Raw genomic sequence first — 23,777 nt, forward strand, 5'->3', positions numbered from 1 at the left:
CACACTCATTACTCTTCCTCAACTCGTTGGAAAGTGAATTGAATCTTCCTTCACCGGCTATCAGTATGAATTAGGCAACAGTCAGTGAAGTGTGTGTTTGTTCCATGTGTGTACCGTGACCATTGAGTTAGTTTCTTAAATTTGAGTCTTACAGTTCAAACACCGATTACCGCTCACTGTGTTAAGATTTGTTTTTGTTTTTGTTTTTGTTTTTTTAATTTGACGGGTTTTTTTTTTTTAAGCTCTGAGGGCCTAAGAACCTTTCAAAAGCTAACTCTTTTGAGAGGGATTTGAACCAGTGATCTAAGGATGATCACATAAGCACACTCTTCAGTTCTAACAAATGAGTTATTGGAGGATATTAAGGAGTAGGCCTTCAAGACATTTTAAATGTGTAATCAATGACTTTTTAGAAAGTATTCTTGTTAGGAAAACAGGCAAACATGAAAAGAATTGAGTATTAGGTATCTAAAACTGATCTGAGCTGGGCGAGGTGGTGCATGCCTGTAATCCCAGCACTTGGGAGGCTGAGGCAAGAGGATCGCTGTGCATTTGAGACCACCCTGGGCTACATAATGAGTTCCAGGTCAGTCTCAACTACATAGTGAGACCCTGTCTCAAAAAACCAAATTAATTAATTAATTAATTAAAAAATAAAACTGATCTGAGCGGTGATTATATATGCATATAAAAATTCATTCTCTTAAACATTTAAGATTTTTGCCTTTTACTCTATGTTTCACATAGGTCTTAAAATCTAGCAGCAGTGTTCTGTGTCCTGTTTCCTTAGGTATAGCACCTACGTAACCATCTCCCTTTTGTGCTTATTGACCTGCTGTTGGGTCTGCTTCTCTCCCTGGAATGTAAATGATAATGCCACAGTCATCCTAAACACAGACAGCTGGAGTGTAGACAATTAGATTCTCCATCTTTAAGCAGTGTTACCACCTAGTTAATTTGGGAAACTTTGTGGTTCTTCTTTCTAAAGTACAAGAAAAAGTAGAGCTAAGCACAATGTACTAGACACAAAGCAGGTGTTTTCCATGTGCACACACGGGTACTGAATGGCTTACACTGCACTGCACAAAACTATAGTAAGACAAATAAATGAAACATACCTACACCTCAAATCTTTAAAAGAACATCAAGGTTTTCATTTATGGATGTGCAGTTAGGCTTTGCTACTAAGTACTTGTGGTGACATTCAAGTTCCGGGCACCTACAACAAATGAACCCTGATGGGGAATCCCAGAAGTCATCTGGTGAGACTTTTTCTGGAGGTCATAAAAATTTTAATGTATGAATTGTTAAGTTTATGGGAAATATTTCTGGTGAAGTATTTGAAAAGATCATCTTGTAAAATTAAGGTGCTCCGTAACTACAGTTTTGGAAAAATTAAATTTTTCTTCAAAAGATCCTGTCCAATGAGTTCCATAAAAAAATCTCTGCAGCAATGCTAATAATTGCTTAATTCAGTACCTCAGCTCCTTCCCATGAGAAACTAAGAAATATCTGGGAAGTTTCTTTCCGATAATGTGTCCTTATCTGGGTTGCTGTGCAAAGCAACAGTCTGGTTCCTCCCACACACTGCTGAATCTTGTATGCCACCTTGGAAGCAGCTGAGCTGTATTAGCCCCACTAACACACAAGATACCAGTTTGCACATTCTCTCAAAGGCTTCACTAATTTTCAGAAAGGTCAGCAATGAGGCCTGGAAAAAAAAAAAAAAAAGACCAACATTTTCCCCATCAGCCTCTCCTCATCCAGATGCTACTGGCCTGCGCTGCTTACTTTTTGTCCTGCCACTGCCTTCTGATGACTATATAATTTATCTTTTAATCCTGGACACCTCTTCCACTCTGAAAGAGTAACTGGGTGGATGAGAAAGATTTTGTGGTTTATGGACATGGCAAGGTGTCTAGGATAGTGCCTCTTGTTAGGGGCACTTATTTATTGAATGATAAGCCACGTTCTCAAATTGAGGATAACGCCCTAAGGGAAGCACACATCTGAGCTGCATGCTATGTGGAGGAGGAAGGACAAGGCATTGACCACCATCCGCACCTCGGACGGGGCGTGTTTACCACCCTTCCTACCCACCCAGATTAGGGAATAGGAATAACTAATTTGGAAACCTCCGTCCTCACAGACTTCAAAGGGAAAATTCTTGGGAACCATGAAACACTGCTATGTCTATTCAAATGCTCTCTACTGTATTTTTCATTCAAATAAGGGAAAAAATAAAGTCGGCGCCTCGAGTTGCAGAACCCGAAAGTGTATGAAGCAGCGCAGAGCGGCGGGTGGTGAGGAGGTGCTCGCGGTGGCCGCCGGTTCCAGCCACCGCCTCTCCTGACTTCCCTTAAAGCCAAGCGAACTTTTGTTGTCCTCTTAACAATATTTTATAATTTTATCATCTTTATCTGTACATGTCACTCCACACACAAAACGCCCTCCTCTGGAAGAGCAAGCGATGGGTCACCGTGGCTGCTCCGACACATCCCACTCCGACTGTGCAGGCAGCTCAGGAACAGGGGTGGCCGCTGCTCCTGGCTCGGGATCTGAGGGTCCTCGTGGGCGCGGCCAGGTGGCGCGCGGGACTCCCCCGAGTCCCCAGGGCGGCGCGCTCTGTCCTCCTCCCCCGCCTGCTTCTGCTTAGGGCTCCCCGCGCGTCCCCGCCGCGGGAACGGACCTAACCCCGCCTTCAGGACCAGTTCCGCACTTCCAGGTCCTCGCTATCCCCAGTTCCTTACTCAGCTCCACATTGCTGTCGGTGTCCATCGGGGGTCCCCACACAGTTGTCCACCCCATCTCCCCTCCATTAAAGCTGAAAGCGAACGGCAAGCGTGTGCCGAGTGGTCAGCGGGCGGGGACACGCTCGCCAGGACAGGTGCCCCCGCGCCCCGGGAAGCGCAGCGTGTGCCTCTGCGCTCCTCGTCAACCTCGAGGGACACAGCGTCTCACTGTCCTCTCCTCCTGGGGACACGAGTGAACACTGTCACCCTTCGTCCTTCAGTCCACACCTCTTCTAAACCCATCAACAGCAGACGTAGTGAGGCGACAGCGTAAAAGGCTGGGGTGAGTGGGGTATTCGGGGTACACGGTGCACAGGGGACTGTGGCTGTATTTGGCGGATACGTTCCAAAAGGTTTTGCTTTGGGCCATATTTGAAATGTTCTCCCGTAAAATTCTTTTAAAAGTACCAGGGTAGCAGAGGCTCCAAAGGCTCTCGCTTACCCGGACCTCCAATAAAGCACAACGCGACCCTCGGAAACGAGGAGGGCTGCTTTGAGGGTCTGGGGCTTTGCTCGGGACAGAAGAGGTCGGGGGTGAAACTGCGTCTGGTCAGCAGTAGAGGGGAAGCAAGAATGGAGAGGACAAGCAGGAACCGGCAGGGACCCGGGGAGGGAGGGTGGGTGGGTGCCTTGAGGCGAGATTTCACAAGTGTGTAGGGGGGACTTCTACGACATTGTTTTCCAGCCACTCCACTACCCCTTCCCTGAGGCTACCACGTTTTTAGTTTCCGGACAGTTTACATATATAAATAAGGTAAGCATGCTTCGTATCTCTAGTTCTAGAAACAGACTAATCTAGTATTGTCTGTCTAGATCATTGTTTTTATAAAGATCCAACATTCTTATTTATGGAAAAATAACATATTCATCCAAAAGGTACTACCTTCCTTCGAGCCGGATTCGAACCAGCGACCTAAGGATACCTAATACGTAACACCTACAGTCCTCCGCTCTACCAACTGAGCTATCGAAGGAGGTATAGGTCCTACTTTAGTTCCTGATTTAAGAATTTCTAAAGTAAGATTTGTTTTGAAGGTTTTGCTTCTATTTCGAATACACATTTGAAAAGTAATGTCATTACTTTAACGTTAAAAGTATTCTACATAATGATCTTGGTAGTTGGCTTCACAGGGTTACAAATATGAAAAATGTATTGGGTTATAAGATCTCAAATCCATGTATATCTCAAAAGAAAAACAAAACCCTAGTAAAATCCTTTGTCCTCCTCTTAGTATAGCTAGGGTGAATACTCAATTTCACTGACTGTCCAGTCTGATGACCTCCTTTCTCTCCTGGAAGTGTCTGGGTTTGCTCCATAAGAGAAAAGTTTGCCCTGAATATGGACAGAGCTGCCAACAGAGCTATGTCCCATGCATTTCAGTACCATTGCAACTGTCCTTTCTGAAAACTGAGTGGAACGTCAAGTAGGGAAACAATTGGTAAAACTTTAATGTATATCTTAAGATATTCATGGTATTTGTCCACCTCTGTGGAAACCTAACCCAATGTTGTTGGAAACCAAATTCCCACTTTGCAGCTGAAAGCCCCAAACAAAATATGTTAGGTTTACCATCTGCCAAAGCCCAATTCAGGTTGGGCACCTGAACCAAAAGAATCCTGGAAAATAATTTTAAACAGGAAAATAAAGGCTACACTGGTTTAATTCTGTCAGGGACAAGTGAGGAGAAAGAACCCAGAAGATGTTAAGAAGCAACACAAAGCAGACCTTGGGCCAAGTCTTGGGATGAATAGCAGGTTTCTATACACACTTTAAACTTCTGAGTGTTGAATTCTCTCATGTAAGAGGAAAGGTCTTCCTCTGATAGAACCATCTGCTTCTTGTCAGCCCTGATCACAATGAACAAGCAAGACAAGCACCGGTATTGAGGACAATCTAAACATCTCAGGATGCCCTGCTCAGCTGCTTAAATTTTGCCGGCTCAGTTTCGGGTCTGATCAGCTTACCCCAATTCCATCAAAACTAGACAATAACAAACCAAACAGAGGAAGCTCCTCCTGATTGAAGTTCTGGGAAAGAAGCCGTTGGAGGAGCAGGTATGAGAGTGAAGACCTGCTGATGCCCCTGTAAGGCCCAGCGGTCCCCTCTTCACAACTGGCCTCCCTTACTGGTATCTAGCACTTAGCTCCTGGTGCTGTGTGAACTTGGTGCTCAGAGGGCTCAGAAGAAAAAGAGGCAACTATTGCTTTAATCTTTTTAGAAGGACTCGGGCTCTGAGCTTGCAGTGATAAATATATTCGCTTTCCTTTGTGAACATTTACTTAGAGAAAGAACTTGTTCAACTCTGGCAATCGTGCCTACAGAAGCCAAAATGAAATTAAATGGCACGAAGGCCTCCTCGTGGCCACAAAACACCAGGCGGTGTCAAAGAAATCCAGATAAACCGATGTTAAGGGACAGTCGTAGATCCGTTGTGACTTCACATTCTGATTGTGGGGCCAGCTGAGTCGATACCGGCGCGAGGATGTCTGGGAATTACTGTGCAGGCGGAAGCCAGACCTCCATCGCTTGAGAACCTTGATTAAATTCTCAATGGCTGAATCCTGTTCCCTTCCGTTACCCGAGTTCCTCAGATCAGATTCCGGCATCGCATTCTTGTCCAACCTCGAGGCAGGTGTTCCTTAGACTCCTCGCGCGGGTCCCCGGCGTTCCGTGGCCCTTGAGGGTCAGGACGCGGAGCACGGAACAGGTTATGGCCATGCCGAGGGCAACTGTGGTCCGTGTCTGCCTGGTCACTGCTCGCGGACCGCACCGTTTTCTGTTGGTTAGGGAAGGGTCAACCCGAGAGACAGCAACGCCCGAATTGCTTCCATATCTCAGAAAGGGCGACGGCTGTAAACACTCGCCGCCAGATGGGGAATTAGCTCAAATGGTAGAGCGCTCGCTTAGCATGCGAGAGGTAGCGGGATCGATGCCCGCATTCTCCAATTTTACATCCCCCTCCTTTCGCCCCTCTTTCTGTTAATATCTGAAGTGTGACCAGCCAACACGGGCTCCTCTTCGGACAGGGCCGAAGTCTACCTATAGCCTCCAAGTCTTACAGATAAAAGTTTGGTTCCTGCCAAGTGCATTTGCTTATTTATGCCCCAGATACTACATTTTTTATTCACAGAATCTGTTCCCCTTGTGTCCGGTGTATTGAGGATGCCTCAAATTCTGACATCGGCAGCAAACCCAGCCCCGTTTCTTAAGAAGACGGCTGAAACGCCACCCTGCTAGTGGGGTGGGGGCTAGATTTTCCCACTCTCTCTCCTCGTGAATCCCCTAACCGGCGTCGCGAGGGGCGAGTGTGGGGCAGGCTCCGGATCGGGCAGGAAACGGCCCTGAGCAGGCGGGCGCTGCAGAACCATGTGGGACGTGACCTGCTGCGGTGAGGAAAGGCTCACCTGAGGACCTCAGGAACCACCCCGAGGCCCAGACCTTGTCTTTGCGTCGTTTTTCTCTTGCCTCCAGTCCCTCTCAAAAAAGCAAGTTGGAATATGTCATTTGCTTTGTCTTTCATGTAACATCTCTGTCACCCCAGACTCCAATAGGAGTTTGAGATCACATTTTAAAGAGACGGCTTAATTTACCGACTCTGCTCAAATTTAGCAGACGTGTTCTGCTGTTGAGATCTCTCTCTACCTTTTGGTTCCTCACAGACATAGGAAATCTGGTCCACTTTCCCTGCGGCCCCTGCCCCCTGCCGTTATTATTCGTCTTCTAGCGGTGTTTTCTGAACCTTGCGGCTCGTTTCAAACTACCGGGGAAGTATTTAAACAGATGCAGGTTGGGTCTCAACTCCAAAGTGACCTCAAGCAGAGGTGCGTTGTAAAAATTTCCTCAGGAGATTCTGATTTGCACCTAGTTTTCTAGGATACGGGGTTGAAACAGCCGAGATGTAGCACCCGGTGGCGATAGACCCTATGAATTTCCTTTCGGCTCGCAAGTGATGCTCCGCTAGGTGGCAGAGCGCACCCAGGCTCCAGCTGCTCCGCACTCTGGCCAGCAGGGGGCATGCGTGTCCCGCGGATGCCCACCGGCCGCGCGGCTCTTCAGTCGACCCTCCCGGGCTCTGGAGCTGCACTCTAGGGGTGCAGACCCCTCTCTGAACCACCGGCCCGGTGAGCCTGCCTCTGATCCGCTTTGTCGCGGCGGAGAGTTCTCTGAGGGTTAAATTATGTCAACAATGGAGTCCAGGTGTGATCGCTAGTATTTAAAAGAGTTAATGGAGATTTAAAAAATTTAGAGATATTGGCTGCACACCGAGAATAGTTTTAAATTGATTCTTGAAGATATGAGTAACTGGGACATGCTTTCCAGTGGTTGAGAGATAAGACTAGGAAAAAAAAAATGGTAAGTTCCTTCGAGCCGGATTCGAACCAGCGACCTAAGGATGCCTGAAATATGTCTCTACAGTCCTCCGCTCTACCAACTGAGCTATCGAAGGACTTACGGAATTACTCTCGCCCGTTGAAGAAGCCATCTCTGCGCGGCGGGGAGCGCGACGCCCGCGGTCCCAAAGCCGGTCGCCTGCGCGCTGTCCGCAACTTCTCGCTGCCGAGGAATCCGGAGAACGCCAGAGAGAGAGCGAGAGAAAGAGAGAGGAGAGAAAAGTGTCTACAGAAGGCTTTAGGCTTTCAAATTATTTGTCCTAAAGAAATCCATCATAAATTTTTTAAAGTCAATTCAATACCATTTGCTGAACTTGTTGTATGCATAAAAGATGGTGTTGTTATAAAGAAGATACTGCTAAATCAGTCAACAAGTATTCAAGCGCCCGCCATGTGCCAGACCAGTTTTCCCTGAATTTCAAACTGTCATAAGATGTTTTGTTTGGTTGGTTGTTGTTTGTCCTCCTGCTAAGAACTGATTTGTGTTCCCCTAAAACTCAGTGTGGCTGTTTTGGTAGCAAGGGAGTAATTAAGATTAAAAGGGACCAAAAGGCTGGAGTCCTGATCCAATAGGATTATATCCTTTTTCCTCCTTCCCTCCCCCAAACACCTTATGCAGTGAGAAGATGAGTGTTTGGCAGCCAGGAAGGAGCCCTCCCAGAAACCATGTCAGGAAACAGTTTGATCTTAACTCTCTCGCTCTAGAACTATGAGAAAATGTATTTCTGTTCTTTAAGCCACCCAATTTATAGTCTTTAAGGCAGCCTGAGCAGACCACTAAGCAACCAGAATGTCCATTTCACCTTCTCTTATCAAGGACTCTGCAATTAAAGGTAAGGATTATATGAAGAGTCGGGTTAGCTGGTGCTGTGAACCAAACTCAGGACTAGTTTTGGCCTCGGAGATGTCACGGGTCTTGGAATTGTTACTAAATATTTCAACCCATTTTTAACAATACAGCCAAGGAACCTTTAGAAAAAGAAAAAAAGCAGTTCATTCTCCTAGCATGCACGATGCCCTGGATTTAATCCTCTTTACACACACACACACACACACACACACACCACACCCACAAACACAAATAAACCAGAAATCCAGTAAATCTATTCACATTAAGACATAAATCAGCAATACTATTCAGATACCTCTTTATTGTTCTTACAGTACTCAGGAAACCAATATTAAGCAGAGTTTGCTAATGAGCAAAGAGAGCTCATGCTTTGCAGTGGGACACCAGGCTAATTAATAACCATGGCAACTCCAGAAATCCTGCATGATGATCTGCAGACTATTCATATGAATGTCTGTGTTTTAGGCCCCATTTTAGTAAACACAGGTAATTTTTAAATTATTCTTGCCATCGCCATCATCTATTTTTTTTTCAGTCAATCCAAGCACCTTTGTTTCCCAATGCCAGGGAGTTAATATAAAGCCAAGCATTTCATTTTTGTTAAATTGGTCCATTTGCCCAGTAGGCATATGACGGCTTTCTTGGGGACTGAGTAGCATGTACATGCTGTATCTGTTTTCTCTTTTTCTTTTTTCTTTTTGGTACGGGGATCATGGTGTTTTCATTTTAAATATCCAGCACAGAAAAGGTGCTTGATAAAAATGTGTTCATCAGTTGATTTGAAAGATACTTTGCCTCCTCTAAAGCCTTTCTAACCGAAAGCCTAACTTTGTGTGGTTTTCACTACGGTCCCTCAACACTGGAGCCAAAAGGGAGGAGGAGTTGACTGTGACAGAAGGTGAGCAGAAAGGTGGGTGGGTCACAGAGGGCCCTGGATGGTGAATGGGCCCCAGCTGCTTGGGACCATGCTCAGTGCCGAGCTGGGAACCCGGCCTGGAGCTTCGGGGATGCCGTTTTGAAGTCACCTGAACAGCCACAGCGCCCAGAGACCCAACTCGCACTTAGATTTTGGATACACCTTGTGGTGCCAACACAAGCTGGGGAAAACTGTGGAAATACATGTAAATAAACAGGTGCAATGCACACTAATAATTGTAATATTTTCACTCTTCTAATTTCATCTCACTTTACCTATAAACTAAAATAAACAGCCAACCGGATAGAATTAAAATCATACATATACATACCTTACTTTTCCGAAGAACATGAGGCAGTCTATTGATACCTTGGGGAAAGGATCCTAATGTAGTTACGCCCGGCTAGCTCAGTCGGTAGAGCATGAGACTCTTAATCTCAGGGTCGTGGGTTCGAGCCCCACGTTGGGCGTGAGTTTTCTTTTTTCTCTTAGTTCCTCTTCCAATGCTTTAAGTATGCTTCATCTTTATACATTCTTACTAAGAATTTTCAGAACAGGCTACGCTACTGCTGTCAAGCAAGAGCATCTTTTAAATCACGGATCACTAGGCGTAGAATCAAGTAATCACCGCGAGCGGCTCAGTTCCGGTCCGAGCTATTCCGGCCTGCTCAGTAACTCTTGCAGACTGGCCTCAGCGCCCCCTGGCGGATGTGCGTTTCTCCCGCCTTTGAGAAGCGTGAAAGCAGGGATTCAAACCTTCCCTGTGCGGTCGATTCCTGGGATCCGTGATAGACCCAGGGCTTCGAGTCTGAATATTGAACTAATTCCTCAGGTGACTCAGAAGCACAAACGCCCCCAAGGAAGTTTCTGATGCAGAGAGAAAGGTGCAGCCATGTTAGAGAAGGCAAAGTCCGAGCTAGGGGACAGAGTGAGAGGCAGAAGCCTGGAAGCTGGGTTTTGAGAATGGCAACGCTGCCTTCCCGCCCAGCGAGGCCAGTGTCCTGCTCGTGGAATTAACCACACTCCCACTTCAGCCCCTTCTGACTCCCATCTGGACTGCACTGCCGACCTCTCCACGGCAGCACCATTTCCAACCTGTCTTCCCTTCACACAGTCCTGGAGGAAAGATTGCGCTTTTCTCCCTGCTTCCCGTTCATTCTGTCATCGAGGCAGAGACAGGAATTATATGTCAATAAAAAGTATCTCACGATCCCGCGATTTTTCTATTATATTAGCGCTCGTCTCAAAAATGCGTTTTTTTAAAAAATCCAAACCCAAAAAACAGCGTTGAGCACAGCACTGAACAGACTACTGAGGGCAGAACCCCGCATGGCCTAGCCCCAGGAGAAGCGGGGAGGCTGTGTCCTCTGGGAGGCCGCAGAGCCCGGGCTCCGGCGGGAGGGCAGCCATGCGGTCGGCGCCAAGCAGCCCGGACGACGGCTCTGGCAGCCCCGGCTCGTCGCCCAGCACCCGCTCTTCCCGTTTGAACCCCTTCTCTGAGGTAGTGAGCGAATAATGGATGTCGATGCATGAAGACCCATCTGTAGGACCACAGCCGCGGAGCGGGGACTTTCAGAAGACCCAGCGGCACTCGCCTTGTCAAGACACACTTTAAAAATGGATTTAAAAAGAAGTCAGGATCAAAAACCTCAAAATCTTTTCTACTTAATTAGAAGAGACTTCAAATCAAAGAAGAGTGTCCAGGCTCACAAGGATGAGCGATTGTACCAGACACAAGTCAGTTTGTACGATAGATTTTACATTTTTCAATTCTGTCACCGGAGAGCAGAAATTGAATTTAAGGATCAAAACTCGGGCTCGTCCGGGATTTGAACCCGGGACCTCTCGCACCCTAAGCGAGAATCATACCCCTAGACCAACGAGCCAAGCGGAAGCGCAATTTCCATAGGCATACTAAATATGTAATGAGCTCTCCTACATCGCTGTATTTAACTGCAATTGAGTCTTTCTCTTCCTTCCTCCTTTCCTTTCCTCCCTTCCTTTCTTTCTAAAATCACGCTAGTGTGGCTCCCAGAACTGCCCTGGACATTCCCACAAATACTCTCTCCAAGAAATCCTTGTCTCTCCAGGGCAGTTAGTCGGTCCTTCTAAAAGAAAGAACAGTGTTTGTTTAAAAACCAGAAATCTGTGTTCTCCCTCAAATCCACGGAACCTCTAAAGGCGAGGCCTGAAAGCTGCATTTCTGACGGCGCTTAAGTGCCAGAGCGAGACTCGTGGTGACCCTGCGCCCTATTCCCAAACCATCGTGGAGCTTCGTGGCTCGACTTCGGCATTTTCCACTGAAAATGGACGGACAGCTGAACACGCAACAGAGGTCGTGAGTAAATGAAGAAACGAGCTGTACCGGCAGTGTGCGCAGAGGGTCCGGGATGAGGTTCTGAAAGTAGGTTAGACTGGGAAAGAAGTTGAGTCTCGAGGCGACACCTCCAGAGGTGGCCCGAGCAAAGCCCCTGGCCTCGGCTGACCTGGACAACAGCTGTGCACAGAGGGGAACGCGCCTCTGTAACGGGGCTTTGTCTTTCCTAAAATTAAAAATCAACATAGGAATATGTCTGACATAGGAATATGTCGGTGAGGCGTGGGTGCTCCAGCCGGCATCGAGGAGATGGCAGCACCTGCGCACAGGGACCTCGCCCCTAGTGGCCAAGACTCACTCCACTGAGCTAGTCGATGACGCCATTTTTTCCTTCTAATGAGTTGGATCTTACCCGTAAGAAGATCCCCTGCTCTTCTGCTTCGACAAGGCACTGTTTTTGGAACGTTGCGACTTGCGAGGCCGGACCGCCTAGGATTGATGAGCTAGTGGCAAAGTGATATCTATGAAGGTTCAGCATGCAGCTGGGACAATAGCCTTTGGGGACAATTTGTTTTTGTCTCGGAAAAAACTACCCAGTTTAATTGCCAAGTAGAAAACCGCAAAATTGAATGGCCCGTACGGGGATCGAACCCGCGACCTTGGCGTTATTAGCACCACGCTCTAACCAACTGAGCTAACCGGCCACCTCGTAGCTGATGTTTTCGAAAGCCTTATAATAATTGATGGATAATAATTGATGCCGTTTGTGGTCCTCCTTCCCCTTCCTTTCTTCTGAGAAGTCGGATTTGCTTTCACCAAGCTTCATTTCGTCTGATCTAATTTTTTCGTTCTATGACTCACAAGACAAAAATACTCCATTCCTCTTGTTGCCACTGAGCTCCATCTCCGGTCGTCCATTCCTTTTTCCGTGTTGTCAAACTAAGTCTATTTCTGCCCTAAGGACCAGCCAGATACACACCGCGACGTATCAGTAGGTTCCGAACAGTTTTCCAGGCTATTTCCTTGCCACCTCTACCCTGGGAGTGGTTTTCTAGGACCCCAATGCCACTATTTCAGAGAAACACATCTCAAAATACATCGACCCAGTAGCGTTCCCCTCGCCACATAAACAGTTCTGAACGCAGTAGTTTAAACAATACTATAGAAAAATGAATGAAATTAATAACATGAAACACAGCAATTCGACTTTTAAAATATGTACAGAATCTTTGATTTGTGTTGGCTGTTCAAAAATAATAGTTGGAGATGCCGGGGATCGAACCCGGGGCCTCATACATGCGAAGCATGCGCTCTACCACTGAGCTACATCCCCAGCCCATACACACAGCCTTTTGCCGCTATCCCCACTTCTTTGGCATCAGTTTTCCTCTCCTGAAACAGATTTACAAATGTTGTAGATGAATGTTTATTTGTACAACAGAAACCTGAAATGGTCACATCAGGGTTCATCGGCTTTCCAAACGGAGGGATCCTTGTAGTCTTCAGCCATTCGTCAAAACACTTAACTAGAAGAGGGATGGACTGTCCCGCAGAGTGGAGTAACTTTGAAAACTTTCTTTCCTTTCACCTTTTCATCAAAAGCGCCCAAAGCCAAGCATTCCTGAACCGAACAGCTTCTCTGTCACACCTTTCACATTCAGGTGTTCAAAGCGTTTTGCTAAAAAGATACTGTGATCACTTGTACAAGCACCAGCAAGGCCTCAGCTGGGCTTTTAATTGGTGGTGGCGGTGTTAGTTATGGTGATGGTGCTGGTGATTTTGTTTTGTTTTGTTTTGTTTTACAGTTTGCACAAATTTATTAAAATTGATATGTTTCATCTGCTGCCTGCAATAAAGACACTACTTTTAAATATACTTCCAGATTTCAATTCATACAGTTCTTGGGGAACACAAGAACATCAGATCTTTGCTCATCATTAAGTAATCAGTAAGAGGGCTTAATTTGAGGTGAGATCATTATGCATTTGGCTGGCTTTTGCAAGTGTTAGTTTGGCTCTGCATGTAGAAAGCTCCTGCTATTTTCCTGGGCCAGGAATTGAGGTGAGCATCTTGTCAGTTCTTGACTAGATTGAAGTCTGCACAGCATATAGTATTATCAGTCCCTCTTCAGGGTGCAAACAATTCACATATCAGATAACCATTAAATGACAATTAAATTAACAACATTCTTCACCAATCTTCTAATTTCTAAACCTGTATGTTCATTTCTCTCCCTCAGCTTGGCCATCTCAAAACATCTAAAAGTCAGCTACTGAAAAGATAATCCATTGCTGAGAGGTGATTCTCCCTAGGTCTCACATTTTCTTATGTCTCACCAATAAGGAACCAACTTCTTTTTGTTCTGGATTTTTTTTTTTTTTCCAAAGATGACTACATTAGAAAAAGAGCTTGGAAGAGAGAGACATTTCAGAGCAATAGGCAGGCACATTTACTGCCATTTACACCAAAGCTGGCATTTCCAAATTTGGAATCCGCTCCTGTAGCACAACCAGCTGCAGGTGTAGGTGTAAACCCACAGAGAATGCATTGCTTGTCTACATTTTAAATACTTAAGGACAGATGAAGGAAATTGTGTGAAAATCTTTCCTTTCTAAGCCCGTCCTACAGCTCAGAGACTTTTGCCACCTCTCGTGGGAACTAAACGAGTGTCTTAAACTACTTTTTGCTTCATTTTGTTTTGCTTAACAAAATGGACAGCTGTTCCACTTCATCCTAGATAGTGCTGGTTTTTAGGCCTGAATAAAATAGCGTATTTTATTGTCAGGAAACTTCCACATCCAGGGTAACCACTGAATTCAACCACTCAAGGGCTGGCTACACAGAGGTTTTTGTGAAATTCAAATCTCATCAGCTTTTTCCCCAGGCCAAAAACTTTCAAAACAAATAGGATAACACCTGAAATCTTTTTCAAGGGAAACAATGCTTTGCTGAATAGGCTTTGCTGCTGTTTCCCACATCCCATTTACTTCTCTTGTCTCCTGTATGTGACTTTAATCTGTCGTCTCCAGACCTCTTCTAAGAGTTCTTCCCATCAAAGTCAAGTTTAGAACTAAATCTGTTTTGTTTTGTGTTCTTCAGACAGTCTTGCTAATACAGTTCAGGCTGGTCTTGAACTCACTATGGAGCACAGGATGGCTTGAAGGGGAAGCAATCCTGCTTCAGCTTCCCAAGTGCTGGTATTACAAGTATGTGCCACTACACCCAGTTTAAAACTAAGTCCTAAAATAAAAATAAAAATAAATCCTTAGTATGGAGTCTCCTTTGACTCTTTCCTTCCAAGGATGGATCGTTTAGAAACCATGTAGTTTCCTGAATCTCACTTTTGCCTTTTTCCTGGTCCTTCTTCACACGGGGGCTCTTTTTCTTCACTTGAAGCTAGATCCCTCCCCTCTGGGGAGCACACCTGGTGGCCTTGCACACACTCGGCCTAGACATGTTTGGCAAATACACAGAGGCAGAACAACCCTTAAAACCCTGTCCTCCTCCCTGAAGCTTCCCTTTCTTCTTACTTTGCTACTCTTCACACATTAATTTCCCTTCCTGAATACAGGCTGGAGTGTATGGACAGCACTGTTTTAGCACCTACCTCTCACTGAGTAAACAAGTAGGCTGAGCTCTGATGCCAGGAGGAACCTGCCAATGCCATCGTGTCCCTTTCATGGTATCCCGACCTGTGTCTCCCAGACCCAGGGAATACTTTCATGTTTTGCTTTTTATCTTCTCCTCCCTTTTGTTCATCCTAAATTCACTCTACAGAGCCAGTTACTCCCCCACCCTTTATTTTTCAAATCAACTTTGGCACCGTTTTTGGTTTGTCTCATTCAAATCTTTGCTCAAGATGAGAAGGACCTGGAATACATAATTAAATGTAAATTAAGGCAAGCTGTTACTAGAGGAACTACCAATAACAAAATGTCTGAGGTGAGAGAGGTCAATTATCCTGATCTAATCATGACACATAGTTGTACTAAAATGTCACGTTGTACTCCATTAATACATACAAGTACTACATGTCAATGAAAATCTAAATATATTGACAAAAGAAATATTCCTGAAGTGGGGAAGTCTTCAATGATCTAGGAAATCATAGAGTGGCCTTTGCATACTTTACAGGCCCATGGGACACTTGTATTTCTCTCATAAAAATCAAGTTTGCATTGTACTTCATGACTTCTGTGAGAATGTGTATGTTTGCCCCGAGTCTGCAGGAGTGATCCTGCTTTTGATAATCACATTTCTGACCTTTCAGTCTGAGGCACTGGCCTTGTGTCACTGTATTTCTTTTCTCAACTGTAGTGCACCTGCTACTTGTAAAGGCACTTTTCAGTCCTCTCAGAATTCCCCAATAGCTTCCATCCTGGCTCATAAAACAATCTACAAATGCCCTTGAGTTGCCACTGGAGCACCCAGGCCCACAGACTGCAAGGCTTCCGACTCCCGGTCACCTTGCTGTAGCTGGCACCCAGCTTCCCAGGCCTGGCAGCCTATCTGTTCCAATCGGGTCCGGGCTGACCAACCCAGCCCTTAGCAGCCATGTCTACTCGACAACCAGCCGCCTCTGAAAAGCCCCACCTGTGACTGCATGAGGCCGTGGGAGACATCTAGACACAAGCCATAACAAACAAGGATGATAAAGAAGAAATTTCCAACATTATTGTAAAGGGAAATACTGTTAGGAGGTATAAAATTCTAGTTTAAGCATATAAACTCCTGGTTTTGGTAAAGGCCTCATGTGGAGCGGCCTGGCCCTCAGTTTTGCAGGCTCATCAAATCTTTTTATTTTTTTCCCCCTTCAACTATCCAGTAGTGATTAAGTTCTGGTAAATATGAAATATTTTTTCAAATTTCCAATGGATTCTTATGCATCAAGACGATAATTTAGCTGGGCGTGGTGTTGCATGCCTGTAATCCCAGCACTTGGGAAGCTGAGGCAGATCACTGCAAGTTCAAGGTCATCCTGAACAACAAAGCAAGACCCTGTCTCAAAAACAAAACCAAAAAAGAAGATGCTAACCTAGAAAATTGTAATACCAATTATTTTCTTACAGTATCTTTAATTCCATAGGAAATGTTACAAAGATGTTTTCTTGCTTTACTACTGAGGAAACTGGCTCAGAGGACGCCTCAGTCCATTTTGTGCTGCTATGACAGAATATCAGAAGACCTGGTAATGTATAAGGAGCAGAAGTTTATTTTTCAAAGGCCTAGAGGCTGAGAAGTCTGACATCAAGGCTCCAGCAGATTTGCCGTCTGGTGAGGTTCTGGTCTCTGCTCCTTTGCTGCAGGGGGAGAAGCGCTGTTCTCCACAAGAGGGAAAAGAGGAAGGAAGTGACTCAGTCCTGCACAGCACCCCCACTCACAGCTGCATGAAACTACTCCCCAACCTAAATCCCTCACATTCAGCCCCACCTCCCCACACTGCTGAGTCAGGGAATAAGTTTCCAACACACAAACGAGGTGGAGGGACGTGGATCATAGCAGAGAGGCTGAGCGTTCATCCTGTCAGCACTCACATCCCCCCTCCCGTCTCCTCTCTCCCTCTTCACTGCTTCCTCCCAGGTCCAAGTAATCAATATGCTTTGCTGGACTATTGTGACAGTGTTTTTCCTTCTACTTTTGCCAGCAGTCATACATTGAAACATACTTTTTTGTCATTTCTCTACTCAAAATTCTAATGGCATCCCATTACTTTCATAGAAAAACTACAGCCTCCAAGATTCTTCACTTGCTGGGCCCCAGCTCACTGTAGTCAGATCAACCATTATTCTTACCACCCTCCCTTCTGTTCAGCAATTTTAAAAATGTTTATTTATTTGTTTGTTTATTGATACAAGGTCTTGCTGTTTAGTTCGGACTGGCCTTGGACTATGTAGCCCAGGCTGACCTTGAACTTTCAGCAATCCTCCTGCCTCAGAGCACTGGGTAGTTGAGCCACTTCTGCCTCAGCATGCACATTTTCACCTGTCTTTGTACTTATTATTCTCTCTTTCTGGAAAGTTTTGCCCTCATCTTGCCTCTATATTTTTTGGGCGGGGGTTTGAGACGGGGTCTCCCTTCATTTCTCTACTCAAAATTCTAATGGCATCCCATTACTTTCATAGAAAAACTACAGCCTCCAAGATTCTTCACTTGCTGGGCCCCAGCTCACTGTAGTCAGATCAACCATTATTCTTACCACCCTCCCTTCTGTTCAGCAATTTTAAAAATGTTTATTTATTTGTTTGTTTATTGATACAAGGTCTTGCTGTTTAGTTCGGACTGGCCTTGGACTATGTAGCCCAGGCTGACCTTGAACTTTCAGCAATCCTCCTGCCTCAGAGCACTGGGTAGTTGAGCCACTTCTGCCTCAGCATGCACATTTTCACCTGTCTTTGTACTTATTATTCTCTCTTTCTGGAAAGTTTTGCCCTCATCTTGCCTCTATATTTTTTGGGCGGGGGTTTGAGACAGGGTCTCCCTATGTAGTTGAGACTGACCTGGAACTCACTATGTAGCTCAGGCTGGTCTCTAACTCACAGCGATCCTCCTGCCTCAGCCGCCCAAGTGCTGGGATTACAGGCATGCGCCACCACGCCTGGCTGATGCCTCTATTTTTTTTTTTAGACAGGATCTCCTTATGTAGTCCAGGCTGGACTGGAACTCATGGTGATTACAGCATGGGACACCATGCTCAGCCTCTTTTATTTCACGAAGGGCTCTGCTCAAATATCATCTCATCAAAGACTTCCCCTAAACACACTAAATAGCACCTACCTACACTACTACTAAAGTCCTCTTGCTGCATAAATACGTGCATTTTCTCTACTTTCCCCAATCTATAACATAAAACTAAAGGGAGCAAGTACAGTTGTTTACTGCTGTATTCCTACCACCTGAACTATAAAGGAATGAAAGCAGGCAAGGTGCCACAAGGAGTCTTACGCAGAAGAATCATAAATTTGAGGCTACATAATGAATGCAAGGATAGTGAGACCCTGTCTAAAAAAATGAGAGAAAGAGAGAGAGGTGGGGGGCGGGGGAGGTAGAGAGTGTGACAGCATGAGGTCTGAGAAAAAAAATTGTATATGCAGGACATATGGTTATTTGTAGAAACTCAGAAAGAATATACAGGAGAATTAATGAGTTTAGCAAGGTTGCTGGATATAAACATTGAAATCAACAGAAAATGTAATAACCAAAAATGTGCCACATGGAATAACAACATTAAATAGTATAGATTCTGTAGGACATATTAACAAAAGACACTTCTGGAGAAAGTTATAAAACTACTGAAAGGTGTTTAAAAGGCCTAAATAAATGAAGTACTACTATGTTCATGGACTGGAAGACCCAACATTATAAAGGTAACATGGTAAATTAATCTATCAATTCAACACAAATACAATCAAAATTGCAACGTATTTTATTTTAGAACTTGCCGGATGTTTTCTGGGAGAGCAAATGAGTAAAAAGCCAAGACAGTCCCCAGAAAGACAAATTTGGAAGTGATATTACAGGCAGGGTTGGTCAGTGTCACGATCGAATGTAAAGGCATCTTGGTTTTTATTAAGATCATTTTCTAATGTTGTAGTAATTAGGATTGTATTGTACTGCCACAAGGTTTGACAATTGATAGAAGACATCAACAGACCCACAGCTGTACAAACACTGAACTTAGGAAAGATCTAGTGTTAGGGATCAATGGGCAAAAGACAAACTTCTCCATAAATGGCACTGGGACTACTACTTATCCAGACAGGAAAAATACTAAATTTAATTTCTATCTTATACTTTTCACAAAAACCAGTTCAGGGTAGTAAAGAATATCTTGTGGCTTTGGGTAAGGAATGATCTCCCCTTCAAGCCAACTTGTATCCAGCTTGAGAAGGTACTTTTCACAAACAGTTCCTTGCAGGAAGACATGGGCAGTCAGTCATCTATAGCACTTTACAAGTTCCAAACTCCCCTCCCCCAAAGTCACTGTAAAAGCCAACAAAGCCTGCTACAGCTTTGAACAAGAAAACTTCACACAGGGGGTGGACGTGTCACAAGCAGCACAAAGGAGTTCTCAGAGCCAACTTTGCCATGAAAGGAAATGAGCTAAAACCTGCAGGATTTTCAACAGGCAAAGTACAGAAATCTTGGCCCGAAGAATGACACCACTTCAAGGTCATCACCAGGAAGCCGGAGTACTGAGACCTGACACGGTGATCTGAGGGGTGCCAAGGCCACACCTAGTCTCCTGGTTACTGCAGTCACGCCTGTGCCAAGGGCAGCAGGAAGGAGGAGACTCGAATTCCTGCGCTCTAAGGCTTCTGTGCCATCGGCTCATGTCAGCGAGTGACAGAGAATTTTCTAGGAGCCAAGAAGAATCTTCAAAATCCAGGATAGAAAATCCTAGCTCCCCCACTTCAATTCAGCTTGTCAGACACAACCTAGTAGTGGTATTTCCCCTTTCCACAAAAGACAAAGGATGCTGTGTACTAACAACTTAAAAAACATCAAAATTCTACATTTTTGTAAAACTTGATTAAAAATAGTATTATCTCTAGCTGTTGAGTCACTTGAAGGACACGGCTGTGGAAAATGGGCCCTTCACTTGGTTTCCCCAGCGCCTTCTGCCTCCTGTGACTCCACCGCGGAGCCCTCCTGGTTCTTGGCAGGGCCGGGCCCACCTTTGCCTCCTTCCGCTTTCCGCTTCCTTCCTCGGCGCTGCTTCTCCTCCTTCGCCGGGCCCTTCTTAGTCTTCGGCTCTAGTTTAGGAGTAGCAGGTTTAGCGGACAACCTCGCCGATCTCCTCTGCGGCTCATCCTTCACCTTTGCTTTATCCCCTTTCCCATCTCCTTTTGCCTTTCTTTTCGGCATGATGGCAGTAATGCCTGGAGGCTCACCAGCCCACGGTTGCTTCTGCCTCCCCCACACGGCACCTGGAAAAGTTCTTTAACAAGACACAAAAAGTGTAAACCATAAAGGAAAAGATGGACAAATTTAACACAAAATCAAATTTCACAGACATGGTGGCGTGCACCTATAATCCCAGCACCTGGGAGGCTGAGGCAGGAGAATTACCAGGGTGGTTTCAAACCAGCCTGGGGTACATGAGACCCTGTCTCACAGAACCAAAAACAAACAAACAAAGCTATAAAGAACCTGCAAACCATCCAAATGCCTTTCAATAGGACATTTTGGTAGTATCTATACAAAAGAATATTGTTCAGCAGCTGAAATAGGTTACAGCTACATACAATAACTGGATAAATCTCAATGCTGAACAAAAAAAGCAAGCTGCAGAAAGATATAAACAGTGAGATGTGATAAAGATGCACAGTAAAATTTTATTACAGTAAAAGACATTGCCATTTATTCCCCTCAAAATACTCCTTCCTTGCTTCAAATTCACTTATTCCGTCCTTCTTAATATTTTCTAAAGTAGTTCTGGAAATGCTCTTTGTGAATCTCTAGTTGCGCTGTTTGGTCTGTCTCAATGTCCTGAAATGATTCTAAACCATTACCTTTTTCAGTTATTTTGACTTTGGGGAAAAGCCAGACGTTGCATGTTACCAGATCTCACGCATAAGATAGATGAGAAAACACTGTGATATATTTTTTGGGTTTTTTTGGTACCAGGGATCGATCTCAAGTCCTTGCACTTGCAAGGCAGGCAGAGGAACCACTGAGCTAAATCCCCAGCCTACTGTAATGCTTTTATTTGACAGAAATCACTGTGAATAGTTGATCAATGAGTAGTGACTGAAAAATACAGCAAATATTTAAATTTAAAAAATATTGCAGTAATAGCACATTGCCACTCATCTCCCTCAAAATACCCAAACTATTCTCCCTCACTTTGAACACATATATTCCATCATCTATTCTATTCCCAGCACTATTCTGTGTGCTAACACAAGAGTAGATATTATGTTATGGTGGGAAATCTGGAGAACTTTATACACAGAGTTCCCTAATTTAAACCATGCACATTAGGAGGAAAGAATATATGTAGAAACTGTCTGCTCAATTTTTCTATAAATCTAAAACTACTTTTTTTAAATAAAAAAGGCTATTTATGTATGAAAAAGATGTATCTTGAGTCTCCAAAAAGGGAGAAATAATTTGTTGAATAATATGTAGAAGTCATTAAAATGTTCACTCAAGGGCTGGGGATTTAGCTCAGTGCCACCACATCTGCCTCACAAATGCAAAGTCATGAGTTTGATACCAAACTGGTACCAAAACAAACAAAGAAACAAACAAATGAAATACACAACATGTAAAGAAAAGGACAATTATTAATTGGCAGATAAATCCTACAAGTACATTACAGTATTTTAGAAATGTAGAGAAATTGAATTTCAAGGGCATCTCCAAAGCAAGAAATTATCAAGACAGATGGTGAAGTTATTTTCCTAAACATGGCAACAAAGTTGAAAGTTATAAGAATACAAGTCCTTTTTGTTAAAAATAAACTTCCAAGGGAAAATTACACTATAAAGAACAACTGGGTGTGGTGATGCATGCCTGTAATCCCAGCATGTGGGAGGCTGAGGCAGGAGGATCTCTGTGAGTTTGAGACCAGCCTGGGCTACACAGTGAGTTCTATTGCATGCTGCATGCCTGTAATCCCAGCATGTGGGAGGCTGAGGCAGGAGGATCTCTGTGAGTTTGAGACCAGCCTGGGCTACACAGTGAGTTCTAGGTCAGTCTCAACTACATAGTGAGACCCTGTCTCAAAAAACAAAAAACACAAGTAAACAAACAAAAAAGTGAAATATGTGAATCCCTTCTCTTCCCATTGCATATAACTGGACTGAAATTCTTGTGACCAATCCTAATTTATTTAACCACAAAATAAACTGAATCATATGGATGAGTCCTTTATCCACTATTACTGCTGCCCTCATAAGAAAATGGGACATGAACAACACAGAGGATGCTTTTGTGAAGATATAATGAAAAGGTGGCTATCTGTGACCCACAGAGAGAAGTCTGAGGAAAAGAAACCTACTGACACCTTGATCTTGGACTTCTAGACTCCAGAACTGTGAGAAAATAAATTTCTGTCGTTTCAGGCACCTAGTTTTGTGGTACTGTGTTATGGCAGTACACACCAAATGATACTGGAGGAAGTAAGTGTAGGAGCTCAGCAGCTTGGGACACATCTTGGATTAGGTTCATTATGAGGTCTTGCACAGTTCTCAAAATCTTCTCATTTTTTCTCTTGCACAGACCAAATCCCATCTCCTCCTCCATCACTCCTGACCCATTGTCATCTCCAGGGCACATTGGAGTTGTATCCCTTTGTCCCTTGATGTCTGCTAAACTGAGTTTCGGGGAGGAAGTTCTAACTTGAGTTCTGGCTCAATCTCACTTCAAAATCAGAAAGCTGCCCTCACCCTGCCTCTGACTTCTAAAGACAGTGCCTTGGGATTGGAGAGAAGACCTGGAAGGTTACTAACACCACACTTAGGAAGGAGTGTAAGAACACAGACTAGGAATAATAAAATAAAAGGTTCCTATGCAACACGCAGGGCGCTACAGAAGGTCACATGGCACCTGTCTCTCTTTTGGTTCTTCATCTCTCAAAGTATTCATACATAGGACAAGTTGCTTCCCATGGGGTTAAGTGATAAAAAATGCGAAAGACAAGAGCAAGAAACAAAGGTGAAAAGGAGCAGGGAGTCTAAAAGGGTGGGGCTGCTGCTGGATCTCAGAAGAATGTATCTAGTTTGAAGAGGAGTGAGCCCTAAACTCAACATCTGGTCACCCGTATTCAGCTGTTGGCCAGAGGCACACACAGCTTTGCAGCTGGAACACTTCTGCCCACTGGAAGATGAAAACACACTTTCTTGTCACCTCCTGAGGTCCTGGGATTTTTGCCCTCTTTCAGGGCACCGCATAATTTGCTTCTACTTCTGGGTGGCGCAGAGATGATTTTAAATGAAAACGTATTACACAGATCGCTACTGAGCACACATAATGCTTACTGTTGCTGTAAGCAAAACTGTTGCCTTTTTAAGAGAACCAGCATGAAGATGGCTTTTCAGAGAAAGTATGAAAATGAAGGAGTAACAGGGTTGGGAAAAGCAATGCATCTCTAAGCAGCCTGTTAAGGATAAAAAGCAAACAGCTCTTGGGTGAAAGAATGCCCTTTCTTTTCTTATGATCCTAAAGACATCACCTTCCTCTCATTCATCCGAGGTGACCTAAGTGCTAAAACATCTAAAGAGGAGATCCGAGCTGCACCTGTCGCCGCAAGAGATGGGACAAGCCTTCTTTGCTATGGGCGAGGAAGGCCGACCTCGCGGACCCGGAAGAGGGCCGTGTGCGAAGGAGAGGTCCAACGTGATCCGCCGCTGCGGGGCTTTCTCTGGACGCGGTGCCCGCGGAGTTCGTTTTTCCCTGGGTATAGATGCTCTTCCGGACCGGGTATCGGAGGGCCGTCGCAGGACGGCTCGGCCCGGTATGTCCCGGAGGGTGCTGTGGGGAACAAGGGGCAGGCCAGGCCTCCGC

At 44.9% G+C, this 23,777-nt stretch overlaps 2 protein-coding genes and 8 non-coding genes across 13 annotated transcripts in view; 2 read left to right on the forward strand and 8 right to left on the reverse strand.

The window, feature by feature from the left end:
• Positions 1 to 886, reverse strand: part of Abt1 (activator of basal transcription 1) — a 4,998-nt gene extending 4,112 nt beyond the window's left edge. Inside the window, exon 1 of the mRNA XM_010623102.3 lies at positions 804 to 886. Coding sequence (XP_010621404.1) covers positions 804 to 886 — 83 coding nt within the window. The remainder of the gene's footprint in view (positions 1 to 803) is intronic.
• Positions 887 to 3,677: 2,791 nt separating this feature from the next.
• Positions 3,678 to 3,766, reverse strand: Trnay-gua. Its single transcript is given in 2 exon segments — positions 3,678 to 3,713; positions 3,730 to 3,766. It is a non-coding gene; the product is annotated as a tRNA-Tyr (tRNA).
• Positions 3,767 to 5,665: 1,899 nt separating this feature from the next.
• On the forward strand, positions 5,666 to 5,738 carry Trnaa-agc. The gene has a single exon. It is a non-coding gene; the product is annotated as a tRNA-Ala (tRNA).
• A 1,414-nt stretch (positions 5,739 to 7,152) lies between these two features.
• Positions 7,153 to 7,240, reverse strand: Trnay-gua. Its single transcript is given in 2 exon segments — positions 7,153 to 7,188; positions 7,204 to 7,240. It is a non-coding gene; the product is annotated as a tRNA-Tyr (tRNA).
• Positions 7,241 to 9,347: 2,107 nt separating this feature from the next.
• Positions 9,348 to 9,420, forward strand: Trnak-cuu. Its single transcript has one exon. It is a non-coding gene; the product is annotated as a tRNA-Lys (tRNA).
• Positions 9,421 to 10,764: 1,344 nt separating this feature from the next.
• Trnap-agg lies at positions 10,765 to 10,836 on the reverse strand. The gene has a single exon. It is a non-coding gene; the product is annotated as a tRNA-Pro (tRNA).
• A 1,061-nt stretch (positions 10,837 to 11,897) lies between these two features.
• Trnai-aau lies at positions 11,898 to 11,971 on the reverse strand. The gene has a single exon. It is a non-coding gene; the product is annotated as a tRNA-Ile (tRNA).
• A 557-nt stretch (positions 11,972 to 12,528) lies between these two features.
• On the reverse strand, positions 12,529 to 12,600 carry Trnaa-cgc. The gene has a single exon. It is a non-coding gene; the product is annotated as a tRNA-Ala (tRNA).
• A 579-nt stretch (positions 12,601 to 13,179) lies between these two features.
• On the reverse strand, positions 13,180 to 13,254 carry LOC117285506. Its single transcript, XR_004516559.1, has one exon. It is a non-coding gene; the product is annotated as a small nucleolar RNA SNORD81 (small nucleolar RNA).
• A 5,770-nt stretch (positions 13,255 to 19,024) lies between these two features.
• The window catches only part of LOC104861533 (high mobility group nucleosome-binding domain-containing protein 4), a 5,117-nt gene continuing 364 nt past the window's right edge, over positions 19,025 to 23,777 (reverse strand). The window contains exons 1-2 of one of the 4 annotated variants that reach the window (XM_010623027.3): positions 23,566 to 23,766; positions 19,025 to 20,205 (exon numbers count right to left, since the gene is read on the reverse strand). In XM_010623027.3, coding sequence (XP_010621329.1) covers positions 19,863 to 20,132 — 270 coding nt within the window. In that variant the 5' untranslated portion in view covers positions 20,133 to 20,205; positions 23,566 to 23,766 and the 3' untranslated portion in view covers positions 19,025 to 19,862. Of the gene's footprint in view, positions 20,206 to 23,445; positions 23,472 to 23,510; positions 23,767 to 23,777 lie in introns of those variants that run through there. The other 3 variants (XM_010623026.3, XM_033761868.1, XM_033761869.1) reach the window with 3 other exon arrangements.

The sequence above is a fragment of the Fukomys damarensis genome, unplaced genomic scaffold, assembly GCF_012274545.1.
Source record: "Fukomys damarensis isolate Sample0158 unplaced genomic scaffold, DMR_v1.0_HiC HiC_scaffold_10, whole genome shotgun sequence".
In the NCBI taxonomy this organism is placed as follows: domain Eukaryota; kingdom Metazoa; phylum Chordata; class Mammalia; order Rodentia; family Bathyergidae; genus Fukomys; species Fukomys damarensis.